At 45.0% G+C, this 18,293-nt stretch overlaps 1 protein-coding gene across 1 annotated transcript in view; it reads right to left on the reverse strand.

Moving 5' to 3' along the window:
- Positions 1–1,304: 1,304 nt before the first annotated feature.
- Positions 1,305–18,293, reverse strand: part of gpc4 (glypican 4) — a 30,260-nt gene continuing 13,271 nt past the window's right edge. The window contains exons 2-9 of the mRNA XM_031751393.2: positions 12,681–12,839; positions 7,764–8,161; positions 7,229–7,394; positions 6,283–6,413; positions 4,867–5,013; positions 4,656–4,780; positions 4,385–4,557; positions 1,305–4,298 (exon numbers count right to left, since the gene is read on the reverse strand). Coding sequence (XP_031607253.1) covers positions 4,036–4,298; positions 4,385–4,557; positions 4,656–4,780; positions 4,867–5,013; positions 6,283–6,413; positions 7,229–7,394; positions 7,764–8,161; positions 12,681–12,839 — 1,562 coding nt within the window. The 3' untranslated portion in view covers positions 1,305–4,035. The remainder of the gene's footprint in view (positions 4,299–4,384; positions 4,558–4,655; positions 4,781–4,866; positions 5,014–6,282; positions 6,414–7,228; positions 7,395–7,763; positions 8,162–12,680; positions 12,840–18,293) is intronic.

An 18,293-nucleotide genomic window follows, 5' to 3' on the forward strand; every position in this document is an offset into this window, starting at 1 on the left:
CATCTTCCTACACACCTGTTTCACACACCCTGCCTGCGATGGGGGTCTACAGGCAGGTGGTGGGGCACTCTGACTGTGTCCCTGTACGCTGCTGGTTTCGGGAAGTGTCTGCTCACCTTGGAGGATGGGGTTAATGTGTGTGCATGTGTGTCTTTCTGTGTTATTAGTGGGTGGGTGTGTGGGTTAATGTGAGAGAGTGAGTGAGCCATGAACAAATAGCTGGGCCACAGTCTGGGGCTTGTTGAGCTTTGGCCCCTATGGGACATGGTCATGGAGGCGTGGGGTTCCCCCTCCCTGGGATGTGGGTACTTGTGTGGCTGGATGTTCTGGTGTGGTCTGGGGTGGCTTGGACCGCTTCTGTGTTGGGAGGAGGGTGTTCAGCCCGGTGCCTGGGACCCTGTTCTCAGCTCGCACCAGGGTGGCCAGCCTCTAGCGAAGCCTGTTGCCTCTGGTCTTCTGGGATTCTCACCCTTTGGCCATGGGCGCCCCATCTAGGGCCTCCCTCCTCCTGCTGGGATGGACGCGCAGATGTTGCCTTCTGCATCTATCTCCCTCTGCCCCTGGCTCCACCCTCATTTTTAAGTATTATTCGTGACAAAGACACATACACACAAGGAAAACCGGACAGTGGACACAAGACCATCACTATACAGCGTCATCTCGTTTCGTTTCAGGTATGATGCTTATATATAAGGGGCTCAGGATATTCTCTAAATAAAGGATGGCAATTTATATTTTCTCTATAATCTTTATCTTTGATTCATAATTTATAAAAATCCCAATATATTGTAAACAGGTTCTTGATAGAACCCCTCAATTCATCCACTGCCTGAAAAATAACTTCAAGTCAGCTTCCTCCTGATTGGCTGTTTCCCATAATATGGTTTGAACAGCTGGAGGTGGACCTTCTGTTGTGCCCTTAAAAACATTTCAAATTAGGGTCAAACACACATTTATTAGAAAGGACAATTAAACACGAGTGCTTATGTTCATAGCTTGTTGCCATATTTCTAAATAATGACAGTATCCCATAATCCCCTGCCCCATGTGTGCACGCATCATGCAATGTAAACAGTAGAAAGCAACTTTTGGCTGCTTCCTTGTTGCATGGGGTCACCACAGCTTTGCATGATCGACTTGGCAGTTATCAAGCCGGATGGCATTCCTGACATAAATGAAAGGGGATTTGGATCTGCAGCAATCTTCATCCGACCAAGCAACTGTAAACCACAACACTATGCATGCATTAATGTAAACAGTAACCACAAGCAATTAAAATATAAGAAGCAAACAGTCACACCACATTTAAATATTGGCAGTCTTTATTTCAACAAGACTAAAAATGTTGTTTAATATACATTTTCTCTTACACTTTAACATCTATCTCATCTTGTTTTCCATAACATTTAGGAGATACTCTGACAAGTAGAAATCTGGTGTACTTGTAGGGCCTCTTTTAGAGACATCTAAAACCGCTGCTTTTTATTTACACTTTTTTCCTCCACTCTTTTCAGTCACTCCCTCCCTCCTCAGAGAGAGAGTACTTTCTGCTCTTGTGGGCCAAAGGCATACATGGAAAGGTTTCAACAACAGTCCAACTTTAAAAGACAAGACTGAACTCGCTCTGTGGACCGAATGGACGTCTTCCAGCAGCTGGACCAACTCCTGCCAGCTGGAAACATTGCTGCCCTGGCCTGCAAGCACAGACATTTTTGTCACCATCGTCAGCCTAAAACATTTCTTCCGTCTCTCCAAAGGTCGGGCTTCTTCACATTCGACACAACTCCTCCCACATGACACGAACACGTGCACGAGCCCTTGTGGAAATGTTGGTGGAACACAAGGGAGAAAAAACAGTAACCTAGAATTAAACTGGTCACCTGCAGAAGTAATGCCAAATCGAGCTGCTTAAGCACAGCTTCGTGATTTTAAATTAAGGCTTCAGTATTTCATACGGGTTGCATAGATGTTTCATCAAATCCTTCAAGGTCAGATCTTGATACGACGTCCTCGTCTGATGATTGCGGATGTAACCTGATAACCTGAAGATGTCCCGTAAGCTCAAGATCAACCTGTTAATGTCAAAGCCAGACAAGACAAGATGCAAAGCTCCAAATCTTTTCGTTATACTTTTACAAAAATGTATATTTTTCTCCACACTGAAACATTGTAGATGTTGCATTTTTGATAACCTGTAAGTTCTAAATGCATGTTTGAAATACATGGAATACATTAGTGCAGCGATGCTGCATGAGTCGGCATCATTGTAGAGATGAAATGTCCAGGTAATGCAACTTAACAGACCCGATTATCAAATGAAAAGCTCCAAGAAGAAAACTTACATTGTGCTTGTCAGCTGGTAACAATATACTCAAAACACCTTTCAGGGAATCTGAGCAGATAGATCATAAATCATCATCAACAGCTACTTTCTTTTCTTTTCCAAAAAACAAACAAAAAAAACCTTAAGAAGATGCTAGTAATGTACCAAACATATAAAAAAATAATCAGGCACCTTTCATTGCATTAATTTTGGTAGTAATTGTGAAAACACTTAACTTTGAGTTGAAATGATGAGAACCGTTCAGAATGAGTCCATTTACACTGACACAGGCCATTTATCGAGGTACAAGCGTGTACTGTGGGACGTGAACGTGGGCCAGAAAAACAGGCCCCAAAACCTGTGCACACTGACCAGAGCGCCCCCCTTATCTGTGCACACTGACCTCTTCCACCACCTACAACTACCAGTAAAATCCACTGTAGTACCTAATATATATCTTCATACCAAAAAAGCTAAAAATCTCAACACCTCCTCAACATAAAACCCTGTATTAAAATAATCTTTTCTAGATTTCCATTTGATTAAAACACTGACGTTTGTTCCTCTTGTCTTGTTTAATTAAAAAGCTCCAAAAACGTGCATGTTGCCCTCTTTTCTTTCCAAACGTTAAGACTGTATAGAGTCAGATCTTCTGTGCCGAACTGAGCTTACAGTACCAAAAAAAAAAAAAAAAAAAAAAAAAAAAAGGGCATTTGGGACATGTCAGCTTTGCCTTCTTGGGGGTTTAATGGCAGGGGACATCAGCCACATATCTAACTCTATCAGACACTCTCAACCTCATCGTCTAGATTGCATTGACTCAGTAAGCACGAGGTATGACCTTACTATTGAACTGTTTAAGCTGAAAGAAGTTCAATGAAATAATAATGAGGAAATTAAAGTTAAGATGCGAAAATGCTCACAGCAAACGTACGTGTGTGTGTTAGGGGCTTGCAGAGCGCCCCGCAGACTCTTCCACAGAACGACGCCATCTTCTGGTCAAACATGAGCACCTGTGCTGTAAACTCTCACTGCATTTCTGAGACGAGCTGCCTCCAAAGCAAACCGAACAAAACAAGTCTCAAAAAGCTTCAGAATTTCTCACCTTTCTAAAAGTATAAATGCACACAGGCACAAATATTCACAGTATGCACTTTTATAATGTGCAAAAAAATAAAAAAAAGCTTTGAATTAGTAACAAGACAGCATCACATGGGTTCTGTTTCTTTTAGTCGTGTTTTCTGACTGATAGAAAAACCAGCCTCAGAAATTTAAAGATGTGTCCCAACACAGGCACTCAGAGATTGACCCAATATCTTTCTTAATGCTTAAATGTCAGATGTCAGTCATCGAAGAAGGCACAAAGTTAATCATGAGATTAAACTGCCAAGGTAAGTGTGAAATTCTGCAAGCACAACCAAAAAGTAGCTCAGAGAGAGCTGTTGGAGGACAGGTTTATCTGGGCGACAAAGGTGGATCTCTTGGGAAGAAAAATCATACTGCTGTACACTGATGTCTTTAACAACATACGAACAAATAGTTAATAGTGAGGTTATTGTAATATTAAGAAGTTTCTTCCCCTCCCACCCCAACGGTGGACAGTCCAATGTCCTGAAGGCAGTCTTTTTTTGTTTTTTAAAGTCTCTCTGACAGTTTTCCCCTTCGTGCTGTTGCTCCTGGTCGTTCTCTTCCCTCTCCCTGCCCAGCCACTTTTATCTCAAGTGGGGAGCTAACAGGGCCAGGGCGAGCCCGCAGAGCGCCAGCGCCATGCTTCCCCGTGAGGTGACCCCAGCTGAGTTATTGCTTTGCACTGGATTAACCCGTGGTGATCCAGCCGCTGCACTTCCACCCACTGCTTTTCCACCCGCTGCTTTTCCACCCCCTTCTTTATCAGACGTTGGTGGAACAGAGAAGTATATGTCGCAGTTAGGACCATCGCAACCGCTGCCGCTCTCATCTCCGCTGCCGTCATCATCTAGGGGGCAAAAAAAGACAAGCAGGTGAGACGTGCAGCTAGGAAACCGAGTTGCAAAAGCTGTGAAGCTCATTAACCGCTCTCACCGCTCTCTGCAGTAATGTCGATGCCGCTGTGTGCAGCTTTGAGCCGGCTCGTCATTTCCTTCAAAACTGCTATCTGACTGCGGATGACGGTGTCTGGTTTTGTTATGTCCACGTCCACGTCCGGGTTTGATATCTGATTGGCCAGCCCGCTGCCAATGACATCTGATTCGTACCTAGTGGAGTCAAGTCCGGCATTAGACTTTAATTTCAATCATTTACAAGCAACGCGGTAAAATTTAGACTCTCTTTTTGTGAAGTCTGCGCCTCTCACCTGCTTTTCGCTGTACCATTCCAGCACTCATCACCAGCTGCAATCCCCTCGCTTACACACACAGTCTCTGGCAACGTGGACCAGAACTTTTTGGCATGCTTCAATTTCTTTTTTACTTCACTTGTCTGTTTAGAACACACAAAAGGAAAAAGGTCAAACCAATTACTCAGAGTAAATGTGATATTCGCTTCTTTGCCTTCTTAGTCCTCACCAGTCGATCTAAACTGGTTCCAGCAGCAGTCGTGGGTCTTGCTTCAGGACTGTAAGGGCGGAAGCGGCTGGTAAAGGTGGAGTCTTTGACGGAACGTTTGGAACGAAAGGCAGTGCTTGTTTTGGGCATCCCACATCCTTGGAAAACCTGTTAGAGGAGGAAGAAGAATACAGAAATGTTTTACAGATGAAGACTAAATGATTAGCCACCCTGTGAAATGTTACGTTATGGTCAAAAATGTCCCGAGTGCTTTTTTAACAAAAGAAGGGATTTTCAACACAGCATTTCTAAACATACTAGTTTTCTTCAGAAAGCATAAATTATTTCAATTTGCCCACAATATAAGAATTATTTCAGACAAAAACAAAAAAAATTGACCAGGGTCAGAGTCATTGTCCCCATGGAAAACTGAGCCATAGACACACAGTACAGAACACGCCCGGCAGTGGTGGGAAGCAAAAGACTCTAGAAAGAAAAATGGTGAGAGAACGACTGCCAAGACACCCGTGAATGACTTAGCCAAGTTTGAAATTGTAGTCTCAACGGAGACGATCACTATAGACCTGCACAGGAATGAGCGGCGAGGTTAGAGACCAGGAAAAACTTCTGCAGAAGACACGCCTTCAAGCCAGACTGAGGTATGCTAAGAACGACCTGGAGACAGATAATCCACACTAAAAGAGCCTCCTCTGGTCAAAGGAGATAAAACTACAGCTCTTTGTCCACGGACACTTTGCTGCTGTTTAGAGAAAGAAGTGAGAGTTCTACAACTCAAAGGACATCGTCCCCACAGTGAAGCACGGTGGTGGGAGGATCCTGATGTGGGGATGCTTCAGTGTGTCTGGAACTGGGAATCTTAGCAAGGTGGAAGGAATCATGAAGAAAGAAGTTTATGTGAAAATTTTAAAAGAAAACCTCGAGCAGTCAGAAACAAACCTGGGTCTGGGTCGTCTCTTTATCTTCAAACACAACAACGACCTAAAATATGTCACTCCTGGTGAAGAACTACCTCCAGAAGAACGAAGTGAACGTTACTGACCAGTGGGTGCAAAGCCCTGAATTGAATCCCACCGAAAATGGGAGGAGCTTCAGAGATTCTCCAAAGAAGAATGAGCTGGGATTGTTCAGGAGACGTGTTTGAGACACGCTGAAAACGGGCTGTTATCCAGCAAAAAGAGTAAACGACTGACTGTTAGCATAGAGGAGGTAATTATTTTGACCCTGGTAGTTTTTGTGAAATAATTTTGTTTCTATGTGCAAAGTACAAATAATCTAAGCATCCAAAATAAAACAAGGATGTTTGGACGAGCTGTGCTAAAAAAATTCCTTCCTCTGCACTTGGAAGGGAGGGCTAATAATTCCATCCTCATCTGTTTTTATTTAGTTTAATTTGAAAGGCGTTGAAATGAGACTGACCTTCTGCGACACCTGCATGCTGTTCTCCTGCATGTTCATGATGGCCTCTGAAATCTTCACATCAATTGGATCCATGACAGACTCGAAATTAAAGGGACCTTCGAGCCTCTCGGCGAGACTATGCATGGCATCTGAAAACCAAAACATAAGTTGACATCAACACAGGGGAAAGAAGTTACAAGCTCCTACCACTAGGGAGAAGCACTCGCATGAGGGTGAGACATTTTTAATCAGTGAGATGAGCCATTAGTGTAGGGTAGGATAAAGCTGCAGCACAGCAAGGGGGCAACAGAAACCAGATGCCTCTGCAGACTGCAGCGGTGTCAGCAGCCAGAGATAGACACATGTAACGGTGATATAGTCAGAAACCATGTTTCTGGTCACAAGAATCCATCATGCAGGATAAATATAAAGCACACAGTGAAGAACTGTGGATGCGTGCACCACCCTGAGTGTAATGTAACTGATCTGGGTCTGTTTGTACACAGCACAAGACTGCATTCATTCCAAGGGTCACCGCATGTACAGCCCCTCCCTCCCCCTTTTCTTAAACAACCTACTAAAGAATGAAGAACATGTTTGTACATGGTTTTCAACAATAAAAACTGTTCCCATGTTAAATGTTTTTCTTCCAAAGCTGAACTGCAGTTTGCCTCCTTTATTTACCCCGAGTCTGTCATACCACAAATCCCATCGCCACTCTGGTTTCATGCTCACAAGGAGAGTAAGGGGTGCACGCTTAGATAAGAAAGTCGATGAAACTAATGATCTTTGAAGAAATATGAGTAAGTGGCAATGAACCCAGGAGCAGGACGCTGCATAAATATACTCTGTTGCCAAATTAAACACTTTCAGCTATTATGGTTATAAGGCGGTGTAATCACGGGCAGGTTTCTGTTAAACAGTGGCTGCTGAAGGTGCCCTTGTTCGCATGTCGTCTGCTTACCGAGGAAGTTGTTCCACTCCGTGTCCAAGTCTGCCTGGTTAGCCAAACAGCCACGCATCACATTCAGACAGTAATTCTGGCAGGGTTTCAGGGCTACTTGCCCCGAGCAGTAGGGACAGTACAACATCTTCATAGCCGCTCGCACACAGCTGGGAGAGGCGCTGACCTGGAGTAGGCAGAGGGCAGTTAGTGGGCCGTTTTCATTACATCATAGCCGAAGCACTCATTCGACACCACCAGAGACACATTCTCATACTCTGAAAAAGCATGACCATTAATTGCATAAGCCAAATCCACAAAGCAGTTTAATCTAATCGCCAATGAATCACTCAGTACAGTGGAAAAACAAGTCATACCAGAACAGTCAGAGTGGTTTATGTTACCAGACAGAGAGAAAGAGAACCACAGATAGTTTTTCATCAGAGATGTGCACTCAGAACCGGAGCAGGGAGGGATGGACAGGACTTCAAGGAAAACAAGTCTCGTTCTCGGCTGTTAGTTTTTCTCTTTGCTAAAACTGTGCTCCGTCACTTACCGTGGAAACTTTATTGGCCACCTCAGGCATGAGCGCCAGGCCACGCACAAAGGTGCGCGCGGCGATAAAGGACCTCGTTAACTGGATGCGGAGCTTGCGGGGCACGTCGCCGAACGGCTGCAGCTCCTCCGTATGTCGGCTGACGCACTCCATGTAGGTGTCGCTGAACTCGTACTGCACGTTGACCAGCCGGAACATCCTCTCCAGAAGGTCGGCCCAGAAGTCCGACAGCATGGAGTCCAAGTTGACGGCAGCGCTGCCGGACGCGTAGTACTGGGTCAGGGACTGGAAGAAGTTCTTGAAAAGTTCCGAGTTCTGCACGTACATCATCCCGTATGTTTTCACAAACATGCTGTCCAGCGAAATCTCTGCGTTTTTCAAAAGCTCGCGGAAAAACTCTGTGGAGATGTGAAAGAAAGGCCGGGTTAGTCTACAGCCTGTGGGCGCCAAAGAGCAAGAACAAACAGTGTCAGATTGTTTATATTTAAGTGTCTACAGGGAAGAGTTCAAGATGTCACGAAGAGAACATCTAGACGAGCTCAGGACTAAAGTTATGACTATCTGCCCAGTTTGACTTTTCCTGTTTTTTGTGACATTTTGAACTTACTGTTGTGTTCCTCTCTCAACATTTTAAAGCACTTTAGAAGCCCAAGTTTGCTTTCAGTACATTAAAAATCTTGCTGCCACCATTTGAAATCAGACTCACGTTACTCCACTTCACCTGTGCCCCATGTCCTGACGCTTAGAACGAGCTTAAGCATAAAATCTTTAATGAAAGGCAAAAGGAATGTGTTAGGGGACAGTTGGAGATGAGGGGGTGAGCGCGGAGCATCAGCAGAGATGTCTCTCCACATCAGTGTGCTTCAGACTGACCACCATCAATGGCAGTTTTCTGTTGTCACATTCCATTCGCCTTCCTTTCTGCCAGCTTCTCTTGGACTGTCCTTCAGAGGCATTTTCAATAGGATTACGGAATAATGCGACCCCACAACCACCAGCAGCAGCCCCTCCCAGCTACCGTATATGGACCTGTATGCACCCCCCTCCCACTACTATCCTACCAGCCCTGCATCTGCCTCCCTCCCCTACTTTCACTTCATCAGTTCCTTCAGAGAGCTCTCTTCACTACAGATGAGGAACAATGACCTACTTCATCCTGAGGAATGTCCATCACCCCCCTTACCACCCCCCAAATAATCCAAGCCCCTTCTCCCAGACCCCCACACCACCCTCCTTGCCCAACTTTCTTAATCTGAATAAAATGAGAATTCCACAGAGCCTCTGAAACATGTTTCACCTTCAGTCTCACACACACTCGCCCTTTTTATCCATTATCTGTGCCCCCCACCACACCCCACACCCCTCTCACAGAACTTCTGTCCCGCTGCAGTTTCTCGGGGTGCCCACTGTGTGGCTTTGAAATGTAAAGTTCCCATGCTCTCGCAGGGGGAGTCACTAAATGCTCTCTGCTACCAGTACACACACAAACACACTCTTGCACATTCACACTCACACAGAGGACCCGAGTAGTGCTGTCACTTCTACTTCAGACTGACACACTAAAAAGAAAAAATGAGATAGAGGAGGGGTAAGGGTGGCTTGGGGCGGGTTAAGTTGAGGGCTTTTTTTTTTTTTTTTAAAGAACTCCAAATCCCTACTGTGTCGCCAAGGATACCGGAAACACTGCAGCCCCTCCATTTACCTCCTCGCCATCACAAGTGCACGCGCACACACAGACACACACAGAGCCAGGGGAGAGGGCACCAAGTTCCACGCTCCATTGACAGAGATTAAAACAAAATGGTCCACCCCCACCCCTGGAATGTCATAGTAGCCACACTGACATGAAAGTCAGTGAAAGGAGACTGAGGAGGTGAAGAAGAGGAGGAGGAGGAGGAGGAGGAGGAGGAGGTGGGAGAGGCATGAAGCACGAGGACAACCCTAAACTTTTCCATTTCCTTTCTACAGTTAATTAGAGGAGTAATTCCTAAATGCTAAACAGATAAGCCCCATTATGCGTTTGGACAAACCGACGGGTTTTTAAAAAGGGTGTGTGAGGGGTGGTGGCACAGTGGGGGCAGGGGTGGTGGGGATATGGAGGCTCTCTGGCCCGAGCTGAGGGGTCCAACTATGAGCAGCATTACTCAGGCATCTTGCATTGTCATTAAAAACAATTTATGACACGCAGTCGTCTGCCAACGGGCCGAGGAGCTGAACGCTCCCTCTGGATTTCCCCATTAAAAATGTACCTGTCATTCAGCCAATGGTCTGAGAGAATCTGGGTGAAAGGTTACACATGCGAGTGTCAGCTGTAGGGAAATGTAAGGAAAAGGACGACTCCTGCTCGACTATCTGTCTTTTCCTTCCTGCACGCTCCCCCCCACCTTGTCACCGTTCCAACGTGCTGCAGAGAAAGCGCTAAATTACGAACAGCGATCCTGGGCCCAATCCATCACAGGAACAGAGGAACTGACCGATCTCCTCCCACTTCCTCTTCCAAAAACTCCCCCCGCCACTTTTCCCTCCAACACAACACCACCCACTAGTGTCCCAATAAACTATGCTCCTCCCAATCCCAGCCCAGGCGGTAATTGCATCCTATTTGTGCCAATTAGTCGCCGAGCTTCTCCCTTTTCTTATGGTATGGGATTCTGTCCCTCCTGCTGCTGAGCTCGGTGCTCAGATGGATGTCGCTTGTATGTGTCTGGAGGCAATGGGGCCATAATCCAAGTGCTTAATTCCCAGACATGGAGTTGCTCTGCTGGACAGGGTCACTGCAGCAGGACAGGCTGGGGTCAGGATAAACACGCAGCGACGAGACACACAGAGAAAGAGAGAACTATTTCTGGCTCTGGTCTAAATTGGCCATGACTCCTCGCTCCAGGCGCATGATGAGAGCCTGCCTAATCACATACACTACTTCCTGAGTTTGTTAGTACGCGAGCGAATGCTGCGTTCATCTTCATGTGCAGCTGCAGCTGCGTTTGTGCACATGTGCGCACTCCTTGTGATAAGATAAGATAAGATGACCTTTATTAGTCCCACAGGTGGGAAACAAAGCCGCTGCTGTCATTTCTCTGCAACAGTAAGCAGACCAAATGAGCACTTCCTGTTCCCATTTCACCAGTTGTAAGCGCTTCCTTCGGTGGTGTCTTGGTGTGACAAAAGGAAATAATAGGCCGGCAACCTGAGCCCGTCACCACATTTGATGTGAGAGAGAGAGGGCCTGGCGGTTTAGGTAGAAGAGAGCACAGCAGGGTTTTGTAAAGAGATCCCACATCTAACGGTTGATAGACTGCAGCAACCTGCCTACAGTGATGATGAGGAGAGAGCACGCAGGGAAGAGGTTCACGGTCATCCGTAGAGCTGTGCCCTTCTGATAAACTGGACGTTCTTTTTGGGCGTTGCCAAGCTTTAGAATTTTTGCGCAAGCCAGTTGTTATGACTCCGTTACAAAAACACTTTGTGTTGAATAATAGCGGAAAAATTCCTAAACAAAACAATATTTATGCAATAGTTGATCGGTGGTGCTCTGGATGGATAAACTTGACATAAAGAGCCGAGGCCACAATTGTTCAGAAAGAATTTTTTACGAAATTGTGGTTCTGGTATCAATTCCTCTAAAATCAAACACTGTGAACACCATTTTAATCTCAACGTTCCACTCTAAAGTTGAAGCCTTTTACGGAAACAACTTCTTGACTTGTCTTCATTTGCTCGCACGCATCTCGGGTGTTGTTTTTAAACTTGGTTTGTGGTCGTTACCTAAACGTGACACTGACATTTCCGAAGCTGACCATTTGTTACAGGCCGTTTTTGTATTTTATGGATGAGATGATTAAACGGGAAAATAATAATTTATAGATTTCTCAGTAATGAGAACAGCCCTTAATATTGCCACTAAGCACCAGATGAGTTGTGCAAGACAAACAGGGTGGAGGACATGCATGCGTGAGAACTGAGTGCAGTGAATCACAAGCAGCACTTGGACACAGTGAAGAGAGATGGAAGGAGAAAGAGCAGCAAAGAGAGGGGTTTTTGGGAGAGTGAGGCATGAGATGGGGACAAAGGGCAGTAAGAAAAGAGAAAAAGAGGGGCGGGACAGCTCGAGCAGCCACTGCATTCCGACACGTCACATTCCTCTTCACATCTGGCTGCAATACACACGCTCCCTGTTACTCACCATCCCTCGCTGCCTTTCACAGACACATAAGATCTGACCCACATGTGCGCACACCAACACAGAGCTATGCACATAACCTCCTTTAACAAGCAAGATTCCAATACACCGGGAAACTAAAAATCTTCTTTCTTCCCATTTTTTCGCCCACTCAGCCTGTTTGGGATCCTCATCCTCCCCTCTATCTTATCATCGCAGGGCTGCAGTGGTGGCATGGTTCGGTGGTTGAAGGTATTCAGAGCTGCCCTGCTTCCTCTGTGAGTCAGCACTGTTGCATGTTCCCATGCGCTCTGGCCCTCAGCAGGGGAAACCTGATCCCAATATTTACAGGCATACACACATGTGCTCACACACAGAGGAACAGGAAGTATAGAGACGACTAAATCTGAAGATGTGTGTGGTCCGTCTGGAAGCATGCGCGTCTCTCTGGAGAAAGGGAAGCCTGTATTTCTTTTATTTTTTTTACATTTCTTTCAGGGGGATGAATGAGATGCGAGGGGGGACGATGAGACAGGGAGCAGAGACATTGGGAGACAGGTGGACAGGCCAGAAGACACAGACTGGCTGTCTCAGCTATGGGCAGTGCACTGGCAGGTGGGAGTGTCCATCAAAAGGGGAAAAAAATAAATAAAAAAAAATAAAAGTGTAGCACAAATGCTGCGATGAGAAAACCAAGGCCAGCCTTACAACATAACCTGAAAAGCTGCATGTGTTTGTGAGCCAGTGTGTTTGCTTACTGTCAAAGTGGTCATGCCTCTGTTTGAAGGTGGATTGTAGGCTGGTGCTAAGCTTGGAGACGGGAGCTTTGATCTCTGTGTGGCTCTGCTGGCTTAGCTTCTCCTCCATCTCCACAGTGCAGCAGGAGTAGCCCTGCGGACACACTTTCAGGTGGCCTCCTGGAACAGATGAGGGAGAACGTGCGTTAAAATTCCACATCATCTGGGAAACATACGAGTCAACGGAAATTAATTTGAGCGACAAGCACAAGTCCTGACTTGAAATAGAAACATAATTATTTGAGTTTTCAATAATATGAATGCAGATCAGTCATTGATTTCTTCCCTGGGATTCAGACCTTGTGCTGAGAAATAACAGGTTCACCTCTCACCAAATCAAACGCACCCTGGCTGTTAAAGCCCCCTTAAATGCACTTAATTGCAGCTCAGAGGAGCCTTTAGCTGGCCGCTTTATAGAGCCCCGCTCTTATCCCGACACTCCCCTGTTTAGATGGATAGTTCAGTGCTGAAGCTTTCTCTGAGTGCTGTCCCTCCTAAACAGTGTTTAAGAGGAAACGATTAACTTTTCGCCCACTCTGCAGGTGAGCACGCTGACGTCAACCACAAGCACATAAATGGAGATAAACATATGCATCCTTATCAGCTGTGCAAGCAGGATTTTGAAAATTCTCTCCAAATAATGAAAGCAATAGTAGAAAATTTTGGGCTCCTTATTTCGGTGTGAACTCAAAGTGTATATATGCATAAGATTTCCATCAAGAGTGAGTGCCAAGTGATGCCTTCTTCAAGGCTCGTTATACTAGACAAGTGGTGTTTTTCTCCCCTTGAATCTCAGCGCAAACAGCTGGGGTACAAAACTGACTGACATGGCTCTGAAAGATCGACTCGATTAAAAACAAAAACAAAACAGCAGCCTGTTCATCTCCTCTGTTAAAACCCAAATACTGTGCTTGACAAAACGCGAACTGTCAAAAGTCAGTTTACCATCCAATTAAAAGGAGGGTCAGGGGAGGACGTATGCAAAGCCGCAGCTGCAATAATGTTTTGTTTTAAATGTAGCTGTTGGAATCTGGGAGAACACAGGGATCCTTTCATTGGATCCCAGCACCAGCAGCCAGTTTAGTTTTCCCCACCAGCTTGTGCTGAACACGTTCCTGCTACTTGCAGGACTAGCATGTCATTCATGGACTGAAGCTTTGGGATTATCAGCCACACTCATTTAAAAAAAAAAAAACCAACAACAACAAAAAAAAAAACAAAAACAAACAAACATAAAAATCCTGCATTAGCGTTTTCAGATTTCACCAAGTTCCCACATTACTGACACACTATTATTACTTGGTACCCTCACAGTTATTCAACACAGTTATTCCTGGTTTATACACTTATTTTATGACAAGTTGAGACTTTTCAACATTAAAAAAAAAAAACCCCTTTACTTCCTTTAAGTGACACTGAAAGAACCGTACGTAAACCACGTCTGGCCATTTCATTCACTGACATGTCCTGAATAAACCTGGCAAAGCTACCTTAAGCTCATCTTTTGTTCCCGTCACTTTCAGCGCTGATAATCAGTTATTATTCGCTTCCTTGTGTTACTCGTTTTTGTTACACTCAGGGAAGCCGCTCTGCTGCAGTTGAGGTTCTGCCTGTTGAAACTGGCTTGATTACATTAAAATCAAAGCATATGACTGGGATTTTTTCCCCCGCCTTGTGTTATCTTCAAATGTTTAATGCGTTGCTATGACAACCCTGACAATGTGGATGTGTTTCTCTGTGACATCTCGAGGCTGCTTTCATTACTGCTGTAAATGTAATAGAAGACGCCCATTGAATTCTATTAGCAAACAGGGCCCGACTTTTGGTGATTTTTCTTGGTAGCACAGCATAAAAAGATTGTAAACACACACACAGACACAGAGTTTTGCTTCAGCACAGTGAATCAAACATATCATAGTTCCCAGCATGTCTGAATAAGCACCTAGAACTTAAAAATAATGAAACCTAAGGGTCAGAAATGATTCTCAGCAGTGCAATCGTCTAAACAGGGCACCAGAGGGAGGGATGCACCCTGGCGCCATAAACTGGACCCCTCTGTCTGGGATCGAGTCCAAATAAGCCTCAAGTCACCCCTTCTCCTCAAACTCATCCCCCTTGTTCCTTTACACATATGCACCTACTTCTCACACATACCCAAGCACAGTTGGCAGCCCATACCTAAACATATTCACACATCACCGCTCAACACATGGCTCTTTGTATGAGGAGCCTGATTGGAGGTGCGCAGACACACACACACGCAGGCTGAACTTTTAGGTGAAACAGCCATCCAGTCTCTCCTCAAGCAGGGCCCCCTGCTTGCCCACAGCACAGGCGTACAATCAAAAGGGCTATATCCATGTGGAAAATAGCCGTAGTTACCAAAGTACACAAATAAAAGTGAGATGGTCAATATTTCACAGGAATGTCTGTACAAATGTCACATTGTTAGCTCAAAGGATTAGGTCTCTGAAAACTGAAGAATCTTAGCTAATGCATACTTTGTGAAAACATTTTGGCAGCCAATTGCTCAAACCGCTGGGAGAGAAACGGCACCCGCTGGAACAAAAAGAGAGCGCGCAGCGAACATGAACAGTTAGAGCTTATAAAAATCAACATCCCACTGACATGTTTCTGCCTCACCATTGCAGGAAAAAAAAAGGAAAAAGCTTTGTCAGTTGATGCATCAGTCACTTCTCTACCAGCACTGGCATGAATAGTCTTTGTGCGACGAGTTGCCTGATGGAGTTCCTTTGAGGGGCCTCTGTCACCCCCTCCAGTTTCCCCAAGTACTTTAAGATGTAATAAGACACAGTGACAGAACATTGTTCAAGTGTCACTTAGAAGAGGAAAACTGCAATTTATGGCAGGGAAAACGAGAGAGTAGCATCTTGTAAACAAACATGCGACTGTGTCGTGGCATTCATGGGCTCTTTGCTGCCTCTCTGGCCTTTCCTTTGTGGCTGTTGAGGGGGGGGTGACCACCATCCCCTCTAAATGGCTCATAAAATAAGTCACTTCCCTTTGACATTGTCCTGCCTCTCAAACTTTGTTCTCAGAGGAAGGATGGTGGGGGAGGTGAAAACGCCTTACAGACAAAAACCAGATTAGACACCTCGCCACCCCCTCTGCCTGCCATCATGTGCCCCTGAACCAGACGGACCTCAAAGTGCCCCCCGCTGCCGCCTCGCCCGCCACCACCCTGCAGGCTTAACCAGCGAGGTCAGGGGTTAACAGCGACTCCTCTGAGAGAGGTCCTGTCCTCTGACCCCTCCCCTCCCTCCCTGTCCGCTAGCCAGCACATCCACCACACACAGTTAGTCATGCCTCAAACCCCAATCACTCCAATAATCCCCCCCAAACAAAAATTTTAAAAATCCCCACAAGTACAGGCAATTAAGAGACACAGAAACAGACAAAATATAAATAGGACGACTTAACAGTCACACACTACAATCGTTAAAACTGCAAAGAGAGGTGTGCAGGAGGCCACAGGGTACAGCATGTCACGAACCATACACAGTCACTAATTGGAGCCTAGTCATCTGTGACTGAACCATAACACCGAGCTTTCACACGACCATCAACATTTGTAAATAATTAAAATGATAAATGCAGCTTAAAGCTCATGTATATACACAAACACACTTCAATCCCAGTGGAATGCAGGTCGTTTGAGATGGCGAAAGCTGGGAAATCTCACTTCGAAACACGAAAAATGTGCGGGCGCCTTCCAAATCGCTCTGATTTATGTGTGAATGTTCAATATATAAAACAAAAGATTCAAACATTCCCAGCCGAGTGAAGTACGAGAAAGAAAAAAGAAAAGCAACACCCGTGAATGCAAAGGTTCACTATTAATTCACATATTATGCTCTGTGGTGTAACATATAAAAGGGAGAGTGCTGCTAGTCTGCTGAGCGTTACTCACACACACAGTTGTAAATTTGCACACCCTGCAGCCATAACATTCTCCTCTCGCTTCTCACCTCTGTCTGCGGTGCAATTTTCCCGAGGGGGTTAAGGGATTGGTGCCATTTGTTGGGCAACTTTCTTTTCTTGCTCCACATCCTGTCAGGCACAATCACGTGAACCAAACCTGTGGCGGAGCAGGTCGACGTCACCGCTCATTTAAAAAAAAAAAGGTGTGATATTTTACGCACAAGTATGACGTTAAGGGCAGAATAAATTGTGGATTGATTTAATGTGGAGAAAGAGATGAAAGGATAAGCAAACAGCTGCGCATGTTGCTTCCAAAAACATAAAATCATAGCATTTCCCCCCTCCAAGTCATTCCCTTCTTAGATTCTTTCCTGTTGCAACATGTTGTCAAATCAGCCCATTCTTTTTGTCTCCCTCTCTTCCTCCCTTTCATCTCCAAGAAGCCTAAAGTTGTCGTCTGTATCCGGGTTTTGAGAAATCCTTTGACTCATTCGTTCATTCGTCACTGATCCATTAGTTTTCTCAGCCTGTAATGCAATGTTCGAAAGAATTCTAATAATTCTGCGCTTAATGCAGAACTAAATAAATCAGTACAGACTAAAAAAATGCTTCGCTTTTAAAGTCAGCTTTCCCTAATTACTTTGGGAAGCGAGCATTTTGAAATTACACCCTCACAGCTATGCAAAATGATGGAATGAATGTTTTCTGTGCAAGGCTTAGCGATTCAGTCTCTGCCATGACATCAGTCTAGTGTTACTTTATCCCATGATTTTTCACAGTACAGCTTGGATAAGTGCTTGGAAAAGTGCTTAAAAAAAAAAAAACCCACACAAACCTGAAAAAAAACTCTTTTCAAGAAATTCTTTAACCAAGCCTTAATCAAACCTTGTTTAGAGCTTGGATGGGGGGTTAACAAACATTCACTGCCTGCTACTCAGTACAACCGCAGACTTGCTGAAGGGCATCATGCCAGCACTAGTTCAGGAAGGGAGGGGGAATGTCTCTGGTTCACTTTCCACATCCAGATTTTCCTCGTTCCCTTCTGAGGAGTCAACCTATTCATGTCTGCAAGGTGACCATTACGTTAAAGTAATTACTGTCCAGATATCAAAAGTGTGCCCCCTTTTTAAGCTTAAACACTACTACCATCACATTCACGAACTGGGAAGAGAAGAAGAAAGAAAAGAAGAAGAAGAAAGAAGAAGGAAGAAAAAAGAAGAAGAAGAAAGCGACGATAAACGTATACTCTAATATCCTGAATACATACTGAGCTTCAGCTGAATTACCGCAAAGGGAGAAAATGTTCAGCAACATTATGCTGTAAGCGGAAACCATTATTAGAGACTGGGCTGTTCATATGGAGATCATCAGGGCAGGGCGATATTTCCACCTACTCTTTTTCTACACTTCAGCCCTTACAAAAATAGAGTAATGACAAGTTTATGGCAGCTTTGGCCAAACCAATAATGCTTTTTGGGTCCCGCACCATTAGGGACGTCCAAGAGATTCTGAATGTGCTGGGAGGGGAATTCTGAATCTGAAGTCACAAGCCTCAACAAAATGGTGGGTAGAAATGCTGCCCTGTATCCACTGTTTGTGAAGTTAGGAGATTCAATTAATTGCTGATAACCA

This window comes from Oreochromis aureus, linkage group 2 (assembly GCF_013358895.1).
Source record: "Oreochromis aureus strain Israel breed Guangdong linkage group 2, ZZ_aureus, whole genome shotgun sequence".
Classification (NCBI taxonomy): domain Eukaryota; kingdom Metazoa; phylum Chordata; class Actinopteri; order Cichliformes; family Cichlidae; genus Oreochromis; species Oreochromis aureus.